This window comes from Staurois parvus, unplaced genomic scaffold (assembly GCF_062004578.1).
Source record: "Staurois parvus isolate SC_StPar_1 unplaced genomic scaffold, SC_StPar_1.0 ptg000715l, whole genome shotgun sequence".
Taxonomy (NCBI): Eukaryota; Metazoa; Chordata; class Amphibia; order Anura; family Ranidae; genus Staurois; species Staurois parvus.
This window is the reverse complement of record NW_028318511.1, coordinates 964565-985659: the sequence shown is the minus strand read 5'-3', so window position 1 is coordinate 985659 and position 21095 is coordinate 964565. Positions and strand designations below refer to the sequence as shown.

At 42.5% G+C, this 21095-nt stretch overlaps 1 protein-coding gene across 5 annotated transcripts in view; it reads left to right on the top strand.

The window, feature by feature from the left end:
- Positions 1-21095, top strand: part of LOC149445610 (serine/threonine-protein kinase BRSK2) — a 309301-nt gene that overhangs the window by 263896 nt on the left and 24310 nt on the right. For all 5 annotated transcript variants that reach the window (XM_089653532.1, XM_089653529.1, XM_089653528.1 and 2 more), the window contains exons 16-18: positions 7201-7324; positions 7834-8014; positions 16931-17020. In XM_089653532.1, coding sequence (XP_089509658.1) covers positions 7201-7324; positions 7834-8014; positions 16931-17020 — 395 coding nt within the window. The remainder of the gene's footprint in view (positions 1-7200; positions 7325-7833; positions 8015-16930; positions 17021-21095) is intronic.

Genomic DNA, 21095 nt, shown 5'->3' with positions numbered 1-21095 from the left:
GGCTCTCCTCTCCTCCTGTTTACATGTGATCAGCTGTGATTGGACGCAGCTGATCACATGACAGAGCCGACATCATCAGCTATTTATTCTGATCGGTGATCCGCTGTGTCCCAGGGACAATGTGCACCACCAATCGCCGCGCACGCGCAATTAAAGTGGGAGGACGTCATATGACGTCCTTCCAGAACGAGAGAACCGCTGCCCTCCCATTATTTCCTTATATGGCGAGCGGGAGGCGGTTAAGTACATTATCTAGTGAGGACCATTCCTCATCAAAGATAGTCCCTAAGTCAGTGACCCATTGTGTTCTACAGTTAAGAGACCATGCTTTAGAGACCCTTTGTATACAGGATACAGTGAGGATATTTGACCCTTCCTAGAGGATAAGGTAATAGTCTGAATGAGAACTGTAGGCTTAACAAGTAACCAAGTGGAAATTTTAGACTGTGCAGAGATGGCGTGCCTAAGTTGCAAATATTGAAAGAAGGAGTTATTGGGAAGACCACACTTAGTCTGCAAAGTCTGAAAGTCTTTCAGTAATTGGCCACGAGACTTCTACTTTATTATGGAAATCAGATTCACTTTCCAGTTGTCATTTTCAAGTGCAGGTTTGGATCAGATTTATGGCTACTAAGAAGTATTAACAATTTTTATCCGAGACTAGTCCCTTTAACAAAACTCACTTCATAAAACAGTGGTGCTCATGTCAAGGCCTGCTAACAATGCATGTTTTTTCCTTTTACAGACTATCAAAGAGGATAACTAGTGATGTGTTCTTGTGCAGGTGACTAATAAATAAAGACAAGAAAACATGCATTAATAGTGGGCCTTGAGGACCAGACTGAACCTGGGCCTGAACAAGGACCCTGTCACAGTACTCGTAAACATTTTCTACCTTTCTGCTGCCAAACAATGATAGGATTTAATCACTGTTTGCTCAATAATTTCCCACCTGTTTCTGTCAATTTTTAAATTGGCTCTTTTCAAGTCTGGTGATGTTTTCAGTCCACCCAGTGCTCAAATTTCAAACAATTCAGCAGGAATCAGTTGAGATTTCGACCGTCTATGATGGCCTTTATCCAAATTGGCAGGATAAATACTTGACACGTAGATCCATCTAGCCTCAAAATGTCGATCTTTGGTGTATATATGTCAGTTTTCAACTGCTTGAGCAGGTTCGTACATTAACCTCCCTGGTGGTAATCCCAAGTGTGGCTCAGGGTTAATTTTCAGTACCAAAAGCGGTAACCTCGAGCCAAACTCGGGATTACACTGTAGTGTAATTTACCTTGTCCCTGCAATCCCCCAATGTCCTCCTGCTGTGTCCTCCGGCCGATGCAGGCATCCGTCTTCCGGGTTCCCTTCTCTGCGAGCTCCGTGATGCAGGGGGGTGGAACCAGCAGGAGATTCAAAAAAGTAAAAAAACATGGCATACACACAATACATTGTAATCTGTTAGGATTACATTACTGTTTCAAACCATTTCACCTCAGTTTTGTCCCTTGTGCTTTGTCCAGTGCCCTTCCTGCACTTTTAAATGCAAGAACTTCCTGTGCTAGGAATGGGGCCCTATTCACCAAGCTGCTGACACAAAACTCCTTACCAACCAAAGTGAATAAATATATATATAAAGTGCAGCATTATCTCTAAATATACTAAATACATATAAATATAAAGTGCAAACTGACTATTAAAGTGCTCCAAATATTACCACAAGGTACTAAATTAATGTGCAAAATTGTGCATTTACAAAAAATTGTGCAACCCATGTATTCCAAGTCATAAGGATAAAGTGCAATTAGTGACAATCTTAATCACTCCAACCATCTGTTAATATGATGATATGATAATAAATCCACAAAAAATGTATTATAATGTCCAAATGCAACAAAAAACTTTTTTCAATCTTCATGCATGTGTCACACGTGACCACACTGTGTGAATCCAAACTTTAGCCGTGATGGCCTCTCACCTCCTTGCCACGACCCTACAGGGTCAGCTCGCTTTTAAACAGGACACCAGTTTGATAGCTCACCAGGGCCTTCCTCGCCTCTTATACTCTATCAGCAGTCTCCTCCTCGGTTCATATATAAACACAAGAGAGACTCACATAGTGTAATCCTGTTTATTTTATAAAATAGATATGGAAAAGATTGCCCACTCACATTTGTATTCATCTCCTCACAAGCCTTCAATACCCCATGCTATAAATCTCCTGCATGGGTATTTAGATACAGGGATTTCAAATATGGCCGCCACGCCGGAAATGACGTCACCGCGCTCGGAGGATTCTGGGAGCGCGGTGACGTCATTTCCGGCGTGGCGGCCATATTTGAAATCCCTGTATCTAAATACCCATGCAGGAGATTTATAGCATGGGGTATTGAAGGCTTGTGAGGAGATGAATACAAATGTGAGTGGGCAATCTTTTCCATATCTATTTTATAAAATAAACAGGATTACACTATGTGAGTCTCTCTTGTGTTTATATATGAACCGAGGAGGAGACTGCTGATAGAGTATAAGAGGCGAGGAAGGCCCTGGTGAGCTATCAAACTGGTGTCCTGTTTAAAAGCGAGCTGACCCTGTGGGGTCGTGGCAAGGAGGTGAGAGGCCATCACGGCTAAAGTTTGGATTCACACAGTGTGGTCTCGTGTGACACATGCATGAAGATTGAAAAAAGTTTTTTGTTGCATTTGGACATTATAATACATTTTTTGTGGATTTATTATCATATCATCATATTAACAGATGGTTGGAGTGATTAAGATTGTCACTAATTGCACTTTATCCGTATGATTTGCAATACACGGGTTGCACAATTTTTTGTAAATGCACAATTTTGTACTTCCTGCACTTTTACTGTTCTTTCTGCCTGGAAACTTGAGAACGTTCATGGCATCCAAAAAGCGTCCCTTTAGGTCAAAAGTGGTTTTAAACCAGCTAGAGAACAGAGAGAGTGAATTAGAATCACTTGCAGAATTGAGCAATAGTGATTCGTGGGGAAATTCATCATCAGACACTGAAAGTGACGACAGCGACGATTCTGCGACTGAGCTCAGTGATGTGCGAACTTGGTCCTCTATTGACTGTGGTACCGGGATGTTTACTAGACTCTTGTTTGGACAGATTTAAGTGAGTTATTTCTAAGAATTACAGACCAGCAATATAAAACAACACATTTCCATGCAAAACAATGTACCGCTTTGACATTCAAAAATATTGACATAATCAGACCGCCAGGGAGGTTAAAACTCAAAATCCAATTTAACAGATAGCTCCCTACCCTCCAAAAAAGTACAGCACATTGTAGGAACTTATTCTTTTGTGAGTTTGAACATGCAAGGCTTGCATATTCATGTGTCAGTTAAGAGATATCATTCTAGCTAATCATACAGTTGCAAGAAAAAGTATGTGAACCCCTTGGGATTACATGGAGTTTTGCATGAATTGGGCATAAAATGTGCTCTGAACGTCATCTAAGTCACAACAATAGAAGAACACAGTCTGCTAAACATAATACTACACAAACATTAGATGTTGCCATGGTTTAATTGCACATAACATGTAAACATTCACAGTGCAGGGAGGAAAAAGTATGTGAGGCCCTAGCTTAATGACTTCTCCCAGAGCTAATTGGAGCCAGGAGTGAGCCAACCTTGACTCCAATCAGTGTGATGATATTGGATGTGTTGCTGACAGCTGTCCTGCCCTTAAAAAACACACCTGTTTTGGGTTTACTGGTTTCAAGAAGCACTGTCTGATGTGAACCATGCCTCACAGAAAAGAGCTCTCAGAAGACCTACGATCAAGAATTGTTGACTTGCATGGAGCTGGAAAGGGTTACAAAAGTATCTCCAAAAGCCTTGATGTTCATGTGTCCACGGTAAGACAGACTATCTACAAATGGAGAAAGTTTAGCACTGTTGCTACTCTCCCTAGGCATGGTCGTCCTGTAAAAATGACTGCAAGATCACAGCGCAGAATGCTGCATGAGGTAAAGAAGAATCCCAGAGTGTCAGCTAAAGACCTACAGAAATCTCTGGCACATGCTAACATTTTTGTTGACACATCTACAATAAGGAAAACATTAAACAAGAATGGAGTACATGGGAGGACACCACGGAGGAAGCCATTGCTGTCCAAAAAGAAGATTGCAGCACGTTTGAAGTTTGCAAAAGAGCACCTGGATGTTCCACAGCACTACTGGCAAAATATACTGTGGACAGATGAAACCAAGATTGAGTTGTTTGGGAAGAACACACAACACTATGTGTGGAGAAAAAAAGGCCCAGCACACCAACATCAAAACTTCAACCCCACTGTAAAACATGGCGGAGGGAGCATCACGGTTTGGGGCTGCTTTGCTGCCTCAGGGCCTGGACGGATTGTTGTCATTGATGGGAAAATGAATTCCAGAGGTTGTCAAGACATTTTGCAGGAAAACGTACGACCATCTGTCCGCCAACTGAAGCTCCGCAGAGGATGGGTGATGCAAGAGGACAATGACCCAAAGCATACAAGTAATTCAACAAAACAATGGCTGCAACAGCACAGAATACGCCTTCTGGAGTGGCCCAGTCAGAGTCCTGACCTCAACCCGATTGAAATGCTGTGGCATGACCTTAAGAGAACGATTTACACCAGACATCCCAAGAATATTGCTACACTGAAACAGTTTTGTGAAGAGGAGTGGTCCAAAATGACTCCAGATCATTGTGCAGGTCTGATCTGCAACTACAGGAAACGTTTGGTTGAGGTTATTGCTGCCAAAGGAGGGTCAACCAGTTATTAAGTCCAAAGGTTCACATACTTTTTCCTCCCTGCACTATGAATGTTTACATGTTATGTGCAATTAAACCATGGCAACATTTAATGTTTGTGTAGTATTATGTTCAGCAGACTGTGTTCTTCTATTGTTGTGACTTAGATGACGTTCAGAGCACATTTTATGCCCAATTCATGCAAAACTTCACGTAATCCCAAGGGGTTCACATACTTTTTCTTGCAACTGTACATTCTCTTGTCTGTTATTTCAGCCCTAAATTGAAAGAAATATAACAGTCAGCCTGGGAAAGACTCTGTCTCGGGGTCAGCAACCATTAGATCTCAATCTAGCAGTAGATCATGGCCAAGTGACTGGTAGATCATGATCTAGGCTTGACCCACTTTCACAGAGCATCAAACAGAGTACAATGCACAGGGACTACAGTTAGAGCTGTAGTAGGGAGCAAGAACTGCATAAATTGATGCCTCCTCTGTAGTGCTGGCTCCTGTCCCATGCAGAGTGATACCAACTGCACTCCACCTCTTATCCTGGCTTGTGGCCTCCAGAGTGGTGCCAGCATCAGGAAGAGATCTTCAGGGCAGTGTGAAGCAATACACTGGGCATAATGGGCTTCTTTCACATTGATGCACTGCGGTTTACCCACTACGGGACTAGTGCAGTGTACCTGCAGCTTTTCTGCGGGTTTGTTGCGCTTAGCCATAGACGACTGTTATATCCTATGGGTACACTACAGCAAACAAGGAGTCAAAGCACGCAGCATTGTGTTGCTCTCTCACCACCTGCTTTAACCCCTTGGACTTCGCAGAAGTATACAGATGCAGGGCGCTTGCCGAGTGGCCCTATTTACTTGAATTTGTGTTGATTGGCAGGCAGTAGCACCCACCAAAAGCAACAAGGGGTTTAATTCATGCTGAGGCATGTGCACACCTTTTGGCTGCTGCCTCAACAGCTAAAGGGGAGTAGAGATTGGGGACGGAAAAACCGTGACGCAACCACAGAGTTTTATCAACTTTACCCATGAACGAGCCCTAAGAGTGCTGCTTCCGAATGCAACTAAGGGTTCATTCGCAAGTACTGAAGACACTGTTGCTCCTCTGAAAAGTGATCCGAGTGTGTTTGACAGGCAATATGTCGCCTCCTCACCACCTGATTTAAACCCATGATTGCCGTGCAATGCACATGATTGCGACATGGTACTATGACAATTGTAGGTTTAAATGAGGAGGCAACACTGGGCGAAACTGTGCTCGGTGATCTTTGACTTCTCCCATGTTGCTCAGGTAGATCTCTACCTCTTTAAGGTTGCCTACCCCTGCTCTATCTGGTCCCTAAGGAGGAGGCAGGATCCAAACTGTGATTCCCATCACACTGAGCCTTTTAACCAGCAAGGCAATATGCTTCTCTTTACAATAATAAAAAAACGAAAAAAAATTCTACTTGAGGAGAGACTCTCCTCTTTAGCAGAGGAGACCTGCTATGTCAATAAGCCAATATTAATACAAGCCAATACAACATAAGAATCCAAATCTGCAAATGACATTTATGTTTTTTGGAAACTTAAAACCATAATCAACATTACAATATTTTAGTATTGAAACCAGTATTGAAGGTTCAGCTTTAGGGTGTCCTCCTATTGATTATGGTTTTATGTTTTTAAACTTCTGAAAAACATGACTATTTTGTGCTGATCTTGGTTCCTTCATTATACTGAATAAAGCCTTTCTTTACGGGTCAGGCCCCCCTTATGCTTACTGCCAGTGATGTCATCAAATCTGGTGAAATTACATCATCACGTGGCATTATTGAGAAGACCATCTGAAAGACAAAAAATATTACATTTGGATTAGTATAACACAGATATATTAGTGTTCTATATGCAGTATATCCTTATGCTAAATTCCATCTTGGTTTTTTTTTTTTGGATTTTAAAGTATACCTAATGGCAAAACATTTTTTTCTAGTTTTGGATGGAGTGGAGAAGGATTAGAACACCTGTCAGGTTTTTATTGCTGTCTGTGTCCCTGTTAAGGAGATTCAACCTCTTATTTGCCCTGCTTATCGTTACCATTGAATGTGAAGGTAAAAAACCCCCCCACATTTTTGGGTTGTCTTTAGAAAAGTAATAGAGGTGAAATTTTCCAGTGGGGACCCTAGGGATAGTGACCTGGGGGTCCCCAAGGGATTCCCTTATTTGCAGAGATTTTCTCATTTCCTGTTTTGGCTACGGGACAGGAAGTGAAGGTAAATCTCCCCAATGGGACACAGATGGCAAAAAATAAACTGACAGGAGTTATAACCCTCCCTTATCCCTATCCAAACTGAAAGAAAAAAGTGTTGCCTATAGTTATACTTTAATTTTTCTTTATTTAGCATAGTTTTTTTTATAATCATGGTTTCTGTTTTCTCCCCAGACTTGCGAAGAAGTCATGGTTTGGTAACTTCCTGACTCTGGAAAAGGAGGATCAGATCTTCGTGGTCATTAAAGACAAGCCTTTAAGTTCAATTAAAGCTGACATAGTACAAGCATTTCTCTCGGTAAGATTGTCACCTCCAAATTCAAGCCTGCTTTCCCCAAATTATTGTCAGGCTATAGTGAATATAAGGATGTATGGGTCAATGCCTTGGACAGCAGCATAAAATACAACAGCACCAAAGCAACATTTTTCAAGTTGAATGTACTTTACCCTCAGAGACTTTTAGGTAAATTAACAAGCAGTCGTGAACAGTGTGCGAATGTAAGGGCTACTGAGAGGAGTCGTAAGATTCCCTTTACCATTGTGGGCATGCAATCTGGCGTTTTTTTCAGGCTCTTCATTGGTGGACTGCTTATACAGCGGGGCTTTGGATAGCACATTCTGGTTTTATTATACAGGATAATTACATACGGTTGATGTCTAGAGCAGCATGAATTTAAACTTGACATTAAATGCTATAATTCCAACATGTCAATTATGACATTAAACCCAACAACTACTAACCAGCAGATGTTTTTGTATAGAAGAACCTGGCATTGTCTACATTTTTGTGTTATGTCTTCCCCACAGATCCCAAGCCTCAGTCACAGTGTGATCTCACAAACAAGTTTCAGAGCAGAGTACAAATCCACAGGAGGTCCATCTGTCTTCCAGAAGCCAGTGAAGTTTCAAGTGGATATTACATATACAGAAAGTGGGGAGAAGCAGAAGGACTGTGGGATATACTCAGTCACTTTTACTCTTCTATCAGGTATCATCTCCTATTTACATAAGACTTCCTAAATTTTCTCCTCCAACTTCCATGTTCTAGCCATGCAAACATTAGAATGCTGAGCTACAGAGGTGACCATATGTATGAGCACCTGGCCAACTGACTCTACAGTCTTCATCTGATTCAGCCATACATGGGAATCGTTAAGTCTCACTTCTTAAGACATTTTCAGCTAATCCAAACTTGCAGACTATACAGAGAAAAGAAGTAATTCTATGCAAGCTTTATATATGAACAAATACAGTGTTAGTGTGTTAACTTTTCCAGACTCTTGAATCAGTCTTGGAAGTTGTATGTGTTCCGTAACTCTCAATTATTGGCCAAGGGAAAAGGTCTAAAGCAAAAATTGGTTTTACCTAATCATCATCATGTATGGGCATTGCAACTCAGTGGCAGGTATATTGTCTGGGCTACTCCATAGTGGCTGTGTGAGACACAGGGACCATGGGTTAAGGAGGATCTTTAAGTTTAAGTGTGCAGAATTTTCAAAACTGCTTTAAACCAGAGGAAGCATGTACACATATGATATTACGGATAATTTTATATTGATTTCATGACCAGGCTGTAGTAAATGGTGCTTAGCTGAAAGAGGGGGTCTATAAAAATTTGCCCTGCAAATGTCTCAGCATTCACACAAAAGTCGCAAATAATATTTATAATGTTTGTAATATGTGTGACTATGGAATTCCTTTTAAAAATAAGTGGGCCCACTCACACACGTGAATGAGTAAAGAGTACAATGTAAATAGGAAGTAAACACACAGTTTTGGCCAAGTTCATTAATAAAAATATCCACATAAATCATGATGAACGATTTCCACCTACCCACTTTGATGTCACTTACCAAAAATGGTCATGTCCATAAATTGTCAATGATGTCACTAGGGAGACCCCACCCTTTTGTTTACATTGTGGTGGAAGAAATCAGGAGATGTCATATGGCAGGGGTGAAGCGACAGAACCATATGTGTGTGTTGGCATGTGTTAATTTTTTTTTCTATTGGTGAATCGCGGAGCGTCGCTCATTATGATTGATGTGGATCTGCAATGCTGACAGGATGCTTGCTTTTGATAAGCCCCATTTTTGGGGAAGAGGCCCTTGTCCTCATCAAAAGGTACCACCCCCTCCCCCGCAGCCTGGATGCTCAGTTAAGGGTCTGGTATGGATTTAAGGAGGACCCCAAGCTTTTTTTATAGTTTGTTTGCGGGGTTCCCCTTAAAATCCGCCCACTTCATTTTTTAAGTGACTTCTTTAAAACTCATACCAAACCTAAAAGGTCTGGTTTAAATGTTAGTGGGAACCCCATGCTGTTGTTTTCTTTCCCCACCCCTTTGTTGAATCACTGGCTGACAGCTGAATGTGTCGGGCAGGGATAAGTCTCTGGTTGTTGGGACGCAAGTAGTAGTAGGTATACAACCTCTAAATGTTTCACTTTCCACTGTAGCTGTAGGCTCGCTCCAGCCGAACACCAATTCACCCAGGAATCTCCATACACTGTTTACAGTACATAGTGCAAAATTCTCCCTCATATTATTTCATCTTCAGGTCAAATATTCTTAGTCTATACTGTTATTGCTATTTTCTCTGTTGGTTGAAAGTTTGTTAACTCTTTTGGTTGAATGCTCACTTTATTTTAGGTTCGAAAATTAAAGAAGTACAGCCAAAGCTCTTCTGGTTGTACTTTTCCTGTGGATCACAGGAGTGCAGTTCGTTCTGCACTCCTGTGACCCATTTTCAGCTGACAGCGGGCTGAAGCCTGCTGTCGGCTGATGTCACTCAGCCGGTCCAGGCTGGGAAAAGATCCTGACTTTAAAGTCAGGATCCACCCCAGAGTTTGGAGTGGCACCTGTCTCAGCCTCTCAGCAATCTGCTGAGAGCCTGAGCCAGCTACTGCCTCCCCCTCCACAGCCCAGCGGTCCAGTGAGCACGGGGTGGGGGGAACAGAGCAGAGAGCAGTGACTGACAGTCCCCCTCACTGCTCAAAGTGGCTGTGAGAACTCTGTGACCAGCGGTTATGTGATCGCTGAGGTCTCACCCTTATAATCGGTAAAGGACAGATGCAGCATCGGAGTGATGCTGCATCAACCTAGGTAAGTATAACTTACTTTCTCGTCTACTTCTCTTTTAAAAATGTTACATTCACCCAGCAAAAGGCAACAAATAAAAAACAACATTACACACATATTAAAACCATTGGAGGCATTATTTGTGAGTTTTGCACAAATGCTTAGATATTTGCAATTTGTTCTTTGTAAATCTGTTGTGAAGTTTTGTACCTGGGTATTCTCTCAGTAACAGCACTTCCTGTTTTAGGCTGACAACACTAAACCGCTGCCTCGCAATTAGCAGCATTGTCATCCTGCCTTGTGAGTTCCTTCATGCGTTTGCAAATGCTATTTTTTTTCTTGCTAAAATAATAAACATGGTCTACTTATCTGCTCTGTGTAATAGTATAGTACAGTAACCTCCTTTTCTCGGGTCCCCCCGCTAGCTCTCCTCCTCTTCTGTGTGCCCTCACAGCAAGCTGTGTGTTATGGGAGCACTTATGCAGACTGCTCCCTAGCCTTGCTGTGTGCGTCCATAGACACACACAGTTCGGCTCAGCCCCACCCTCCTGCTTCCTTTTCACAGGACTTGATTGGCAGGAGCCAGTGGCTCCCGCTGCTGCATCTGTGTATTGTGAACAGAGGAAGAAGGGAGAGCGATGCTGCAAACAGGCACAGCACTGGATCGAGATAGGTACGTATATAGATAGAGAGGGGCGATACAACTACTGGGCCATTTTTTACCTTAATGTGGGAATGCATTAAGATAAAAAAATATCTTGTCTTTAGAATTACTTTCAGTTGGCCATTGGGCTGCCTATCTGATAGACCTGATAAACAACCCAATACCCAACTGAAGGCGTGCAATGGCAGACTGACAACGCTGCTGTTATTATTTTATTTATTTCAGGTACTTACAGTACCGTCAGTTTACGCAACGCTTTACATATATTATTATTTTATTATATATTATTATTATACAGGATTTATATAGCACCAACAGTTTTCTCAGCGCTTTACAATATAACGGGAGACAATACAGCAACAATACAGTTCAATACAAGAGGGAAAAGAGGTCCCTGCTCCTTGGAGCTTACAATCTTGGAGATATTGTACATTCACATCAGTCCTCAAGGGGCGTACAATCTAAGATCCCTAATGTACATTCATACATACACATACTAGGACCAATTTAGATGGGAGCCAATTCACCTACCAGCATGTCTTTGGAGTGTGGGAGGAAACCAGAGTACCTGGGGGAAACCCACGCAGGCACAGGGAGAACATGCAAACTCCAGGCAGGGGATACTGTGGTTGAGATTCGAACCAATGACCCAAGTACCGCCAGGCAGAAGTGCTAACCACTTATCCACTGTGCTGCTCCATAAGTCTAGCTTTGCAGTCTGCAACAGGAAGTGATGTTACTGGCAGGTTCTTCTGGTAAGAAATTTTGCAACAATTAAAAAAAAAAAAAAAAAAGACATAAATAATAATTTGCTTAAGAAAACCATATACCATGAGATATGACACCAAACATACTGATAAATAGATTATGAGTATACATTCATTGTACGGAAACTACAGGTTTACATGGCCTATCAATGGATTTGCATAAATGTAGGTGAGGAAGACAACTGTCACGGTACTACACAGAGGCCTGCTGCTTTCATCATCTGTAACTGCTAGAAGAAGCAGTTTCCTAACATGAAGCAATTTCTGTAATGCAGTAACATTGCATAATGTGCTCTGCAGTGAGCGCTGTTACAGTTTTCATTACCACCTAAAAGCTCAGCGTAGATAAATATAGCAACAGTACCACCTGCAGTATGTCATGCTGTGCTGCAACTCATTTACCCAAGTGTCTGAGTTTCATTTACAGCTTTGTAGGAACGCTGTCAGGACCATTGCTATCTGTCAAAGCCAAGGCTCTTATCCAGAGCCGCAGGCAGCTGCCGTCCAATCTCAGAAAGCAGAGCTGGGGCTCCGCACACCTCTGCAGCATTGTACTGCCATCTATGTATCTACTTGCCAAATAATTCAGTTGTTTATTAAAACATAGGAGGTCCAATTCCAACTTGTGGATGTCATAGGAAATTCTAGTTATCTATGAACAGTAAGAGGACAGAAAAAACAAATGTGTTTGTGTCCTTGACATATGGGATTACATTTCCTATGCCAAAAGATGTATTGTGACATACAGTGGGGCAAAAAAGTATTTAGTCAGCCACCAATTGTGCAAGTTCTCCCACTTAAAAAGATGAGAGAGGCCTGTAATTGGCATCATAGGTAGACCTCAACTATGAGAGACAAAATGAGAAAACAAATCCAGACAATCACATTGGCTGATTTGGAAAGAATTTATTTGCAAATTATGGTGGAAAATAAGTATTTGGTCAATATCAAAAGTTCATCTCAATACTTTGTTATATATCCTTTGTTGTCAATGACAGAGGTCAAACGTTTCCTGTAAGTCTTCACAAGGTTGGCACACACTGTTGCTGGTATGTTGGCCCATCCTCCATGCAGATCTCCTCTGGAGCAGTGATGTTTTGGGGCTGTCGCTGGGCAATACGGACTTTCAACTCCCTCCAAAAGTTTTCTATGGGGTTGAGATCTGGAGACTGGCTAGGCCACTCCAGGACCTTGAAATGCTTCTTACGAAGCCACTCCTTCCTTGCCCGGGCGGTATGTTTGGGATCATTGTCATGTTGGAAGACCCAGCCACGTTTCATCTTCAATGCCCTTGCTGATGGAAGGAGGTTTGCACTCAAAATCTCACGATACATGGCCCTATTCATTCTGTCCTGTACATGGATCAGTCGTCCTGGTCCCTTTGCGGAGAAACAGCACCAAAGCATGATGTTGCCACCCCCATGTTTCTCAGTAGGTATGGTGTTCTTTGGATGCAACTCAGCATTCTCTCTCCTCCAAACATGACGAGTTGTGTTTCTACCAAACAGTTCTATTTTGGCTTCATCTGACCATATGACATTCTCCCAATCCTCTTCTGGATCATCCAAATGCTCTCTAGCAAACTTCAGACGGGCCCGGACATGTACTGGCTTAAGCAGGGGGACACGTCTGGCACTGCAGGATCTGAGTCCCTGGCGGCGTAGTGTGTTACTGATGGTAGCCTTTGTTACGTTGGTCCCAGCTCTCTGCAGGTCATTCACTAGGTCCTCCCGTGTGGTACTGGGATTTTTGCTCACCGTTCTTGTGATCATTTTGACCCCACGGGGTGAGATCTTGCGTGGAGCCCCAGATCGAGGGAGATTATAAGTGGTCTTGTATGTCTTCCATTTTCTAATTATTGCTCCCACAGTTGATTTGTTCACACCAAGCTGCTTGCCTATTGCAGATTCAGTCTTCCCAGACTGGTGCAGGTCTACAATTTTGTTTCTGGTGTCCTTCGACAGCTCTTTGGTCTTTGCCATAGTGGAGTTTGGAGTGTGACTGTTTGAGGTTGTGGACAGGTGTCTTTTATACTGATAACAAGTTCAAACAGGTGCCATTGATACAGGTAATAAGTGCAGGACAGAGGAGCCTCTTAAAGAAGAAGGTACAGGTCTGTGAGAGCCAGAAATCTTGCTTGTTTGTAGGTGACCAAATACTTGAATATACAGAGAGTAGAAGCAGAGACAGCAGTATGTGTTGAGATTAGCTTAGGTGTGAGTTGCTCATTAACATTTCTTTTGTTTCCAAGGATGGGAAAGGTGTCTGGTGGAGTGAGTCATTAAGGCCACCCGGCAGGGGGTCTTCATGAGGAATTTGAGGTGTGAATGTGCATTAACATATCTTTTGTTTCCAAGGGTGGGAGAGGTCTGAGGTGTGAATTGGTCATTACAATGTGTGACAAGCTTGTTAGGAAAATCCTGTGTTCAGTGTTTTGTCCATCTGAGTACCTTGAAAATGCTTTGCATGCATTTTTCATGATGAAAAAAGGCTCTGGACAGCATCGGGAACTGGAAGAGTTAAAAAATTTTCAAAAGCGAACACTTATAAACGCGATTTGCCGCATTTACAAGCATTTTGCATTTAAAACGCTGATAAGTCGACTGCTGTACGCAAGTTTTCTGGGTTCAAAAATACGACTGTAAACTCAAATGCCTGTAAACGACTGTAAACAAAGATGTGTACATGGACACATAGGAAAACATTAGGGAGAGTTCAGGGGCTGCTGAAAAAAACGCTGAACAGCTCCTAAACGTGAGTTTATCAGCTGAAGTGCACATGAGCGCTTAGAGATGAACTTTCAGAATAGGGGTTTTCCCTGGTGCGGATGTGGTAAAAATTGACAAAACTGTATGATACATATGCAAATGGCAAATACAATGGCTTTTCAGTTGGCTTGCTTAATGCTTATTAACACACAAGAAAACACTATAGGTGTATTTATAAAAAAAAGTTTGCAAAGCTGTTCATCCATGCAAACTTCATGCAAATTAATTCTGTGTGAATGGGGCAAAACCGATTGTTCTCAAACCAAACTCTCTGCAATTGTTGCAAATGCAGCATTATTTTAGCACCACCTAGTGGTCATAATGCAGTATTTTCCACAAACAGTATTTTCCACAATCATATGCAATTTCTTTTATAAATACGCCCATAAGCTGTGCGGCAAACATGCCAAGCAGTCACACAGGACAGAAATGGCTTTCAACTTAAAGCAGAGCTCAACCCAAAAGGGGAAGTTCCGCTTTAAGGACTGCTCACCCGCTCCCCATTAAGGATTGGCACCTTTGGGGGGTGGGGGGGAGCGGGTACCCAAATTTGACAGATACCTGCTCCCACTTCCGATCCGATAACCTAGGCGATCGGAAATGGAAGGTGTCCTCCCTCCCTCCCTGTAGTCTTTTGGGACATGTAACAGGTGCCAGAAGACTACAGGACCATTCATGAAGCTCAGCACTACTCGCGCATGTACAGTGGGTACCCGGCTGTGAAGCCGCAAGCTATCACATCCACATGCCCACAGTGAAGATGCCGGTCACCAGGAACACAGGACAGCCTGTGAAACGGGCTGCTGGGCACCGAGGGACAGGTAAGTGGCTGTTTTTTAAAAAGTCAGCAGCTACAGTTTTTGTAGCTGCTGGCTTTTATTTTTTGACAGGGTGAGTGGAACGCCACTTTAAATTTAACATTTCCTACTTAAATTTACTTATGTAATATTCATGCGTTTTTTTGCAGGAAAACCGAAAATGTGAACTGGCCCTTATTGATAAGGGGATTTTTAAAAATATTTGTAATGCTAATATACAGATGGTAAGGTTGATGAGAGGAGGCATTTTTGATAAAGGGGAACTATGGCTAAAGCCTTTTTATACTTTTCCTATGGATCACAGGAGTGCAGTTCAAAAGCCTGCTGTCGGCTGACGTCCCTTAGCTGGTCCAGGCTCTGGAAAGATCCTGACCATATAGTCGAGATCCGCCCAGAAGCCTGAGTGGCAGCTGGCTCAGCCTCTCTGCATGCCGCTGAGTGTCTGAGCAAGCTGCTCCCGCCCCCTCCACAGTCTGGCACTCCAGTGAGCACTGGAGGGGCAGAACGGAGTGCCAGTGATGTACAGTCACTGGTTCTCTGCTCCCTGAAGACTGAGAACCAAGCAGTCAGCGGTCTTTGATTGTTTAGTTCTCAGTCTTAGAAGCAGCTGGGGACAGATGCGGCATTGATCCGCTGCTGCATCCACCAAGGTGAGTATCATTTTTTTTTTTACAAAACCCCATACTTTTATTTTAGGTGTGTTCTTATTTTAAAGAAACAATATTAAATGCTATAGAATAAGAGGCAATTAATTTTGGGAAGTTCCACGATCCCATGCCCCCAAATGAGAGGATAGGAGCTGGAGGATTCCCTGAGTGAGCAGCTGTTAAAGAGTTCCATGGCATCCCTGTGATTTCAGAAGGCCACCAAAAAACACTACTATTCAAAGCTAAACAAAATTTGGCTTTAAATACATGATAACAGAGTAAACACAGAAGAAAAGATGATATGGGAACAAATTGAGGAATGTCTTAAATGTTTTAATAGGCATAACAATTTATAAAGAAAATGTACATTCAGGTTTAAGTTGATATATGTAAACCCTATGGGAAGAACTCTTTTACAAGTAAGGTAACATTGTTGTTACAGTGGGTTGTACAGTAATTCCAACTATTTCAATCATCTAAAGTGATTGTGTCTCCTCCAGACAACAGTGTTTATTGTATTGTGACCTAACTGTTAATCTGGCTGCACCCATTAGAGCCGAATTCTAGGTATGGCAATTTTTACATTGGTTACGCTTGGATCAATGTAAATATTAATGTACATATTTTGAGGCTATACCTTGCTTGGCACTGGCGTCATTCAGGGAACACGCTACATTTTCTCATGCGTGAACACAAAGCGTTCTCTGATTGGGCGAGGTGAAGAGACAAGGTGGTGGCATCACAACCTCCAACTCATCCAGTCAGAGAGTACTTTGCATTCATTGGGTGTTCTTTCATCAAGTCTTCAGTAAGCAGCAGGGCAGCTTCTCAGCATGAGACCTTGAAGCTAACTAAAATCACTGTAGTAGCGATATCTAGGCTTACTACGCAAATATTAAAAAAAAAACTGCCATATCTTCTTCAAATACCACTTCAGTGTATGTTTTTTTCCAGGTCGCTTTTTGAAATCTTTTGAAGTAATTAGTGTATTTCTTTGTAAATGTTTCTACTACACTCCTGTGCTCCTACAAGGATGCAGGTAGTTATGCCCTTGTAGTGGTACTGAGGAAACTATTTAATCAACACTGTTCTACTTTTTACATTTTGGGTTTTTGTTTGATGAAGAAAAGGTCATTGACAAGACATGCTTTCTCCTTGTTTTAGGTCCTAGCAGGAGGTTTAAACGGGTTGTGGAAACAATTCAGACTCAGCTCTTGAGTTCACATGAACAACCGTCTGTATTGCAGCTATCAGGTGAGAATCTGCTAATGGGGTAAAAAGAAATATATTATTAAAGGGTCAATCCAGACAACCCAGTATTTAGGTATAAATGAATGTTGGTAGGTTGATTCACCCAGTGGCTCCTTATAGTGCTTATTGAATCCAACACAGAGGCTCATTAGTACTGCTGAAATTGGAGTTGTCTCAATCTTCCTATTGTATTTTCCATTCTGCAAAGCAAAGGAGAATTCTGTCTACGGAGATGCCGAAGGCCAAATCCACTGGCAGACAAACTTCTCTCCCAAACTTAAGTCTATAAAGGGAATATCCAATTGCATTGTTCTCAGTACTGTTGCAGGCATGCACCACAGTGGAGATGTGTCTGCTCCAATGCTGTTTTCTTTCCGAAATAAGGGTTCATAACATGTCACAGAGGGTACAATTACACCTCACTAGTTGTGGATCCCCTTGAGGGATCCACAGCTGTTTCAAACAGCTCTTGGTCTTGAAATCTCTTACTTAATCAGAATGGAATCTCTGGGGTAGTTCATAGTGAAGAAAGAAATTTTCCACCAATACTTTGGTGACTATAGCAACTCGTTGATCTCTATTTGGAAAAGCTGGGGCATAACAATTGAAATGTCGGGATCAATACTCAGGAAATCAAAGCAAACCAAATCCAAGGGACCTTGACTCTGGTGATGGCTCATTGGCACAGCTCTGGAGGGCAGATTCTTCCTCTGGATGCAGCATAGGCAGGAGTAACAATACTGTAGTTCTTGACTTTGGTTCTCATACACGGCCAGTAGAATCGATCTCTAACTTGAGCATTCTTTTAGGTTCAAAGTGTACATGTTCATCATGTTACACATTGAGCACTGTTCCCCTATGTTTTTCAGGGAGGAACAGTTACCATCTTTCTTCGGGTTTATCCCAGGGGCCCCTTTGGTAGACCACCCTGTCTAGCAGCTATAAACAATCCCACTCTTTTTGGACAAGTTGAGCCTCCTTCAAAGAATCTGAGGATAGTAGAAGCTCTGGGCCACTCTTCAAGGCTTTCAAAGCCATACAGCAGTCAGGATCTTCTGTTTGTTCTTTCTTCACGTTTTTCTTGGAGAAAGTAGGTAGATCCTCATTCCTAACCTGAGTCAAGTTGCAGTAGAGCTTTGGAATACATGGCCAGTAGAAACAATCTCTAACTAACTTGATTGTTCTGTAAGGTCCCAAATGTCCATGTTCATCGTGTAACACATTTATCTGAGGGACCTCTTCGGTAGACCACCCTGTCCAGCAACTGTAAACGATTTCACTCTTTGTAGACTAGTCGTGTCTCCTTCGGAGAATCTGTGGCTAGTAGAAGCTTCGGGTGACCACACTCCAAGGCTTTCAAATTCAAACAGCAGAATCGTCTGCTTGTGCTTTCCTCAAGTTTTTCTTGCAGAGAGTAGAGCTTTGTGATACCAGCAGTGGTGAATTATGGCTTTGGCCAGTGTTGCCCCTCTGGCTCTGTACTTGATTCCTTGACACAAAGCGTCAAACTCCTGAATTAATTTGAGTCCACTCTTCCTTAAGAGTCATACAGTCTTCTTGACAGGGCATCAGCATCCCTATTCCCAACTCCAGTGCAGTTTTTCAAACTGAAATGGAACCCAGACAGTGCCATTAACCATTGATGATCCATGACATTCAGTTTGGTTGTGGTTAAAAACATACAATCTGTCTTAACCTCAGATTCTGCCCTGTTTCAGTTTGTCCACAACAGCCCACTTCAAAGCTAAAAACTCTGGGTAGAGTAGTTTTTGTCATACGAGGTAATGTTTCAGTGCTTGTAAGCCACAAGTCTCAGATGTCCATCATATTCTTGATGCAACGCACCACCCAGTCCTTCTCTGCTTTTCTGCTGGTGTCAACTTGCAGCTCATGGGGCTTGGTAGCGTCAGCATATGCCAAAACTAGTGCTTTGGTCAAACTCCATTGCAACTAAAGAAAGGCCTGTTTACATTTGTCGAACCATTCCCCCTCTATGGAATCTTGGGACTTTCTTGACCCCTTCGCTTGTTGAGCTCTTTCAGAGGTCTCTTGCTTTTCTTCATCTGTGTCAGCCTGTAGTAACTCTGTGAGGGGTTGGGCTATTTTTGTGAACCCAATCCAAAGGCACACGTTCCTGCGTTAAGAATGGCTGTGTGTATAAGTGGGTGCTGCAGCGACCATCGGCTGGAACCAAACAGAATCAAGAAGGGAGAATGTTACCAGCACACCAAGGATCACCAATATGGGTCCAAAAGGTCTAATAAATGATTACATAGTTACAGCAAGGCAAATTTTCGGAGTCTCGCAGGACCCCTTCACCGTCACATGCCTGGTGAAGGGGTCCTGCGAGACTCCGAAATGTTGCCTTGCTGTAGCTATGTAAATCGCAGTTTATTCACATTTCCTGGCCTGGACCAAGTGGTGACAGTTTCCAACTTCTTAGGGTCAGTGGCCACTTTCTCAGTGGAGACAACATGCCCAAGGTAGGTGACCGATGGCTGATAGAACTGGCACTTCTCAAGAGACCATTTCAATCCTTCCTCCTAGGGTCACTTCAAAAATGTCTCCAAACACTCCACATGCTCTTTTAACGACTATTGTGTTATTTTCTCCCAGTCACCAGGGTGGATGAGAATCTGATGGCACTTGCTTCTTAGGTCCAGCACGCCAACCCATCCAGTTTCTGACACTGCAGTGGAGGAGTTGTACTGGTCTGAGATGTTTTTTTTTTGTTGAGGGTGCGAGTCAGTGCATATTCTCTTTGTTCCATTTTTCTTCCTGACAACCACAAGGGGAGAAGCATAGAGAAGTCTGGATTCCTGTATGACTCCCGTTCTCTTCAACTCTACAATCTGTTCTCTGAGGGCATTAAGGTCTACTAAGGAGATTTGCAGAGACCTTTCTCAGAGTTGTTTCTACTCTTGCAAATGAATGTGATGCTGAACTCTCTTTGTTCATCCCATGTCAAACTTGTTTTTGGAGAACACTTTCCGCCAATTCAGAAGTTGTGCTTTGGCCTGTTCTTTTCATCCAGGCATCGAAGGGGAGTTGTTTGGATATAAATGGTTCTCTGATAACTCTTCTGTGGCTCCCTCTCCCAAGTCATGTGGTGTGAGGGGTGTAGAAGGGTTCACTTGTCTTTTCATTCAAGCCTGAAGCTTTGCTGGAGAATCAGTAATAATGCGTACACTAAGAGGAACTCCCCCATGGGTTCTCCATACAGCCTTCATCAAAACTACTTCTGGGATTAATTCCAAACTCAAATCTTTGCTCTGTGGATCACCCTCAAGAATAACTATAAGGACCTGGTTGATCCCAATTCAGTTTGTGCATGGCAGCCAATCAGCTTCTAACTTCAGTTTGTTCATTTAATCTTTGACAATGAAACCTGGAAGCTGATTGGTTTGTATGCAGAGCTGCACAAGATTTTGCACGCTTTAGTTTTAGTAAATCTCCCCTATTACCTCACCTGGCTGCAAGACCTTTTCCATTTTGTCCAACGTCCGTAGCTTTTTCACTCCTTCAGCTGGGGCCTTCTGCTCTTGAACCAGATTCTGGGACACTGTCCGCAACATAGTATGTACACTTTCAGTAGTTAGCCAAACTGAACTGCATTTCCTAGAAACAGTATATAAAGACAACTCTATCTTTCTGTAACAGTTCCCGTTTTATCCCACTGGTCAGCGATTGATGGGGAAAAAACATTGGCCAGCAAAGTTGGGGCCCTTGAAGAAAGCACAACAGTTCCCAGCAGGCAACAGATTAAATTGTATGATGTTTGTCTCTTACCAGTCCCAGGGCATCCTCTTCTGGGTCTCTGGACATGTGCTTCAATTTAGTAAAAGTCCAGTTCAAACTGCAGAAGGATAATACTTCAAAAACAAAGGAAGAAGTTTTACAGCAGTTATCAGCTACAGTCTAGGGTACATAGGGTTTAAAAAGAAATTGCATTGAAGCAATCCTGTGACGTGACTTTGCCTTCACTAATCTTGGCTGAATCTATTCTACTAAGTTGCAAAAGTATATATTGTGGTTTAAGAAATTACTATAAATGACTTGAATTGATAAATTTGCATAA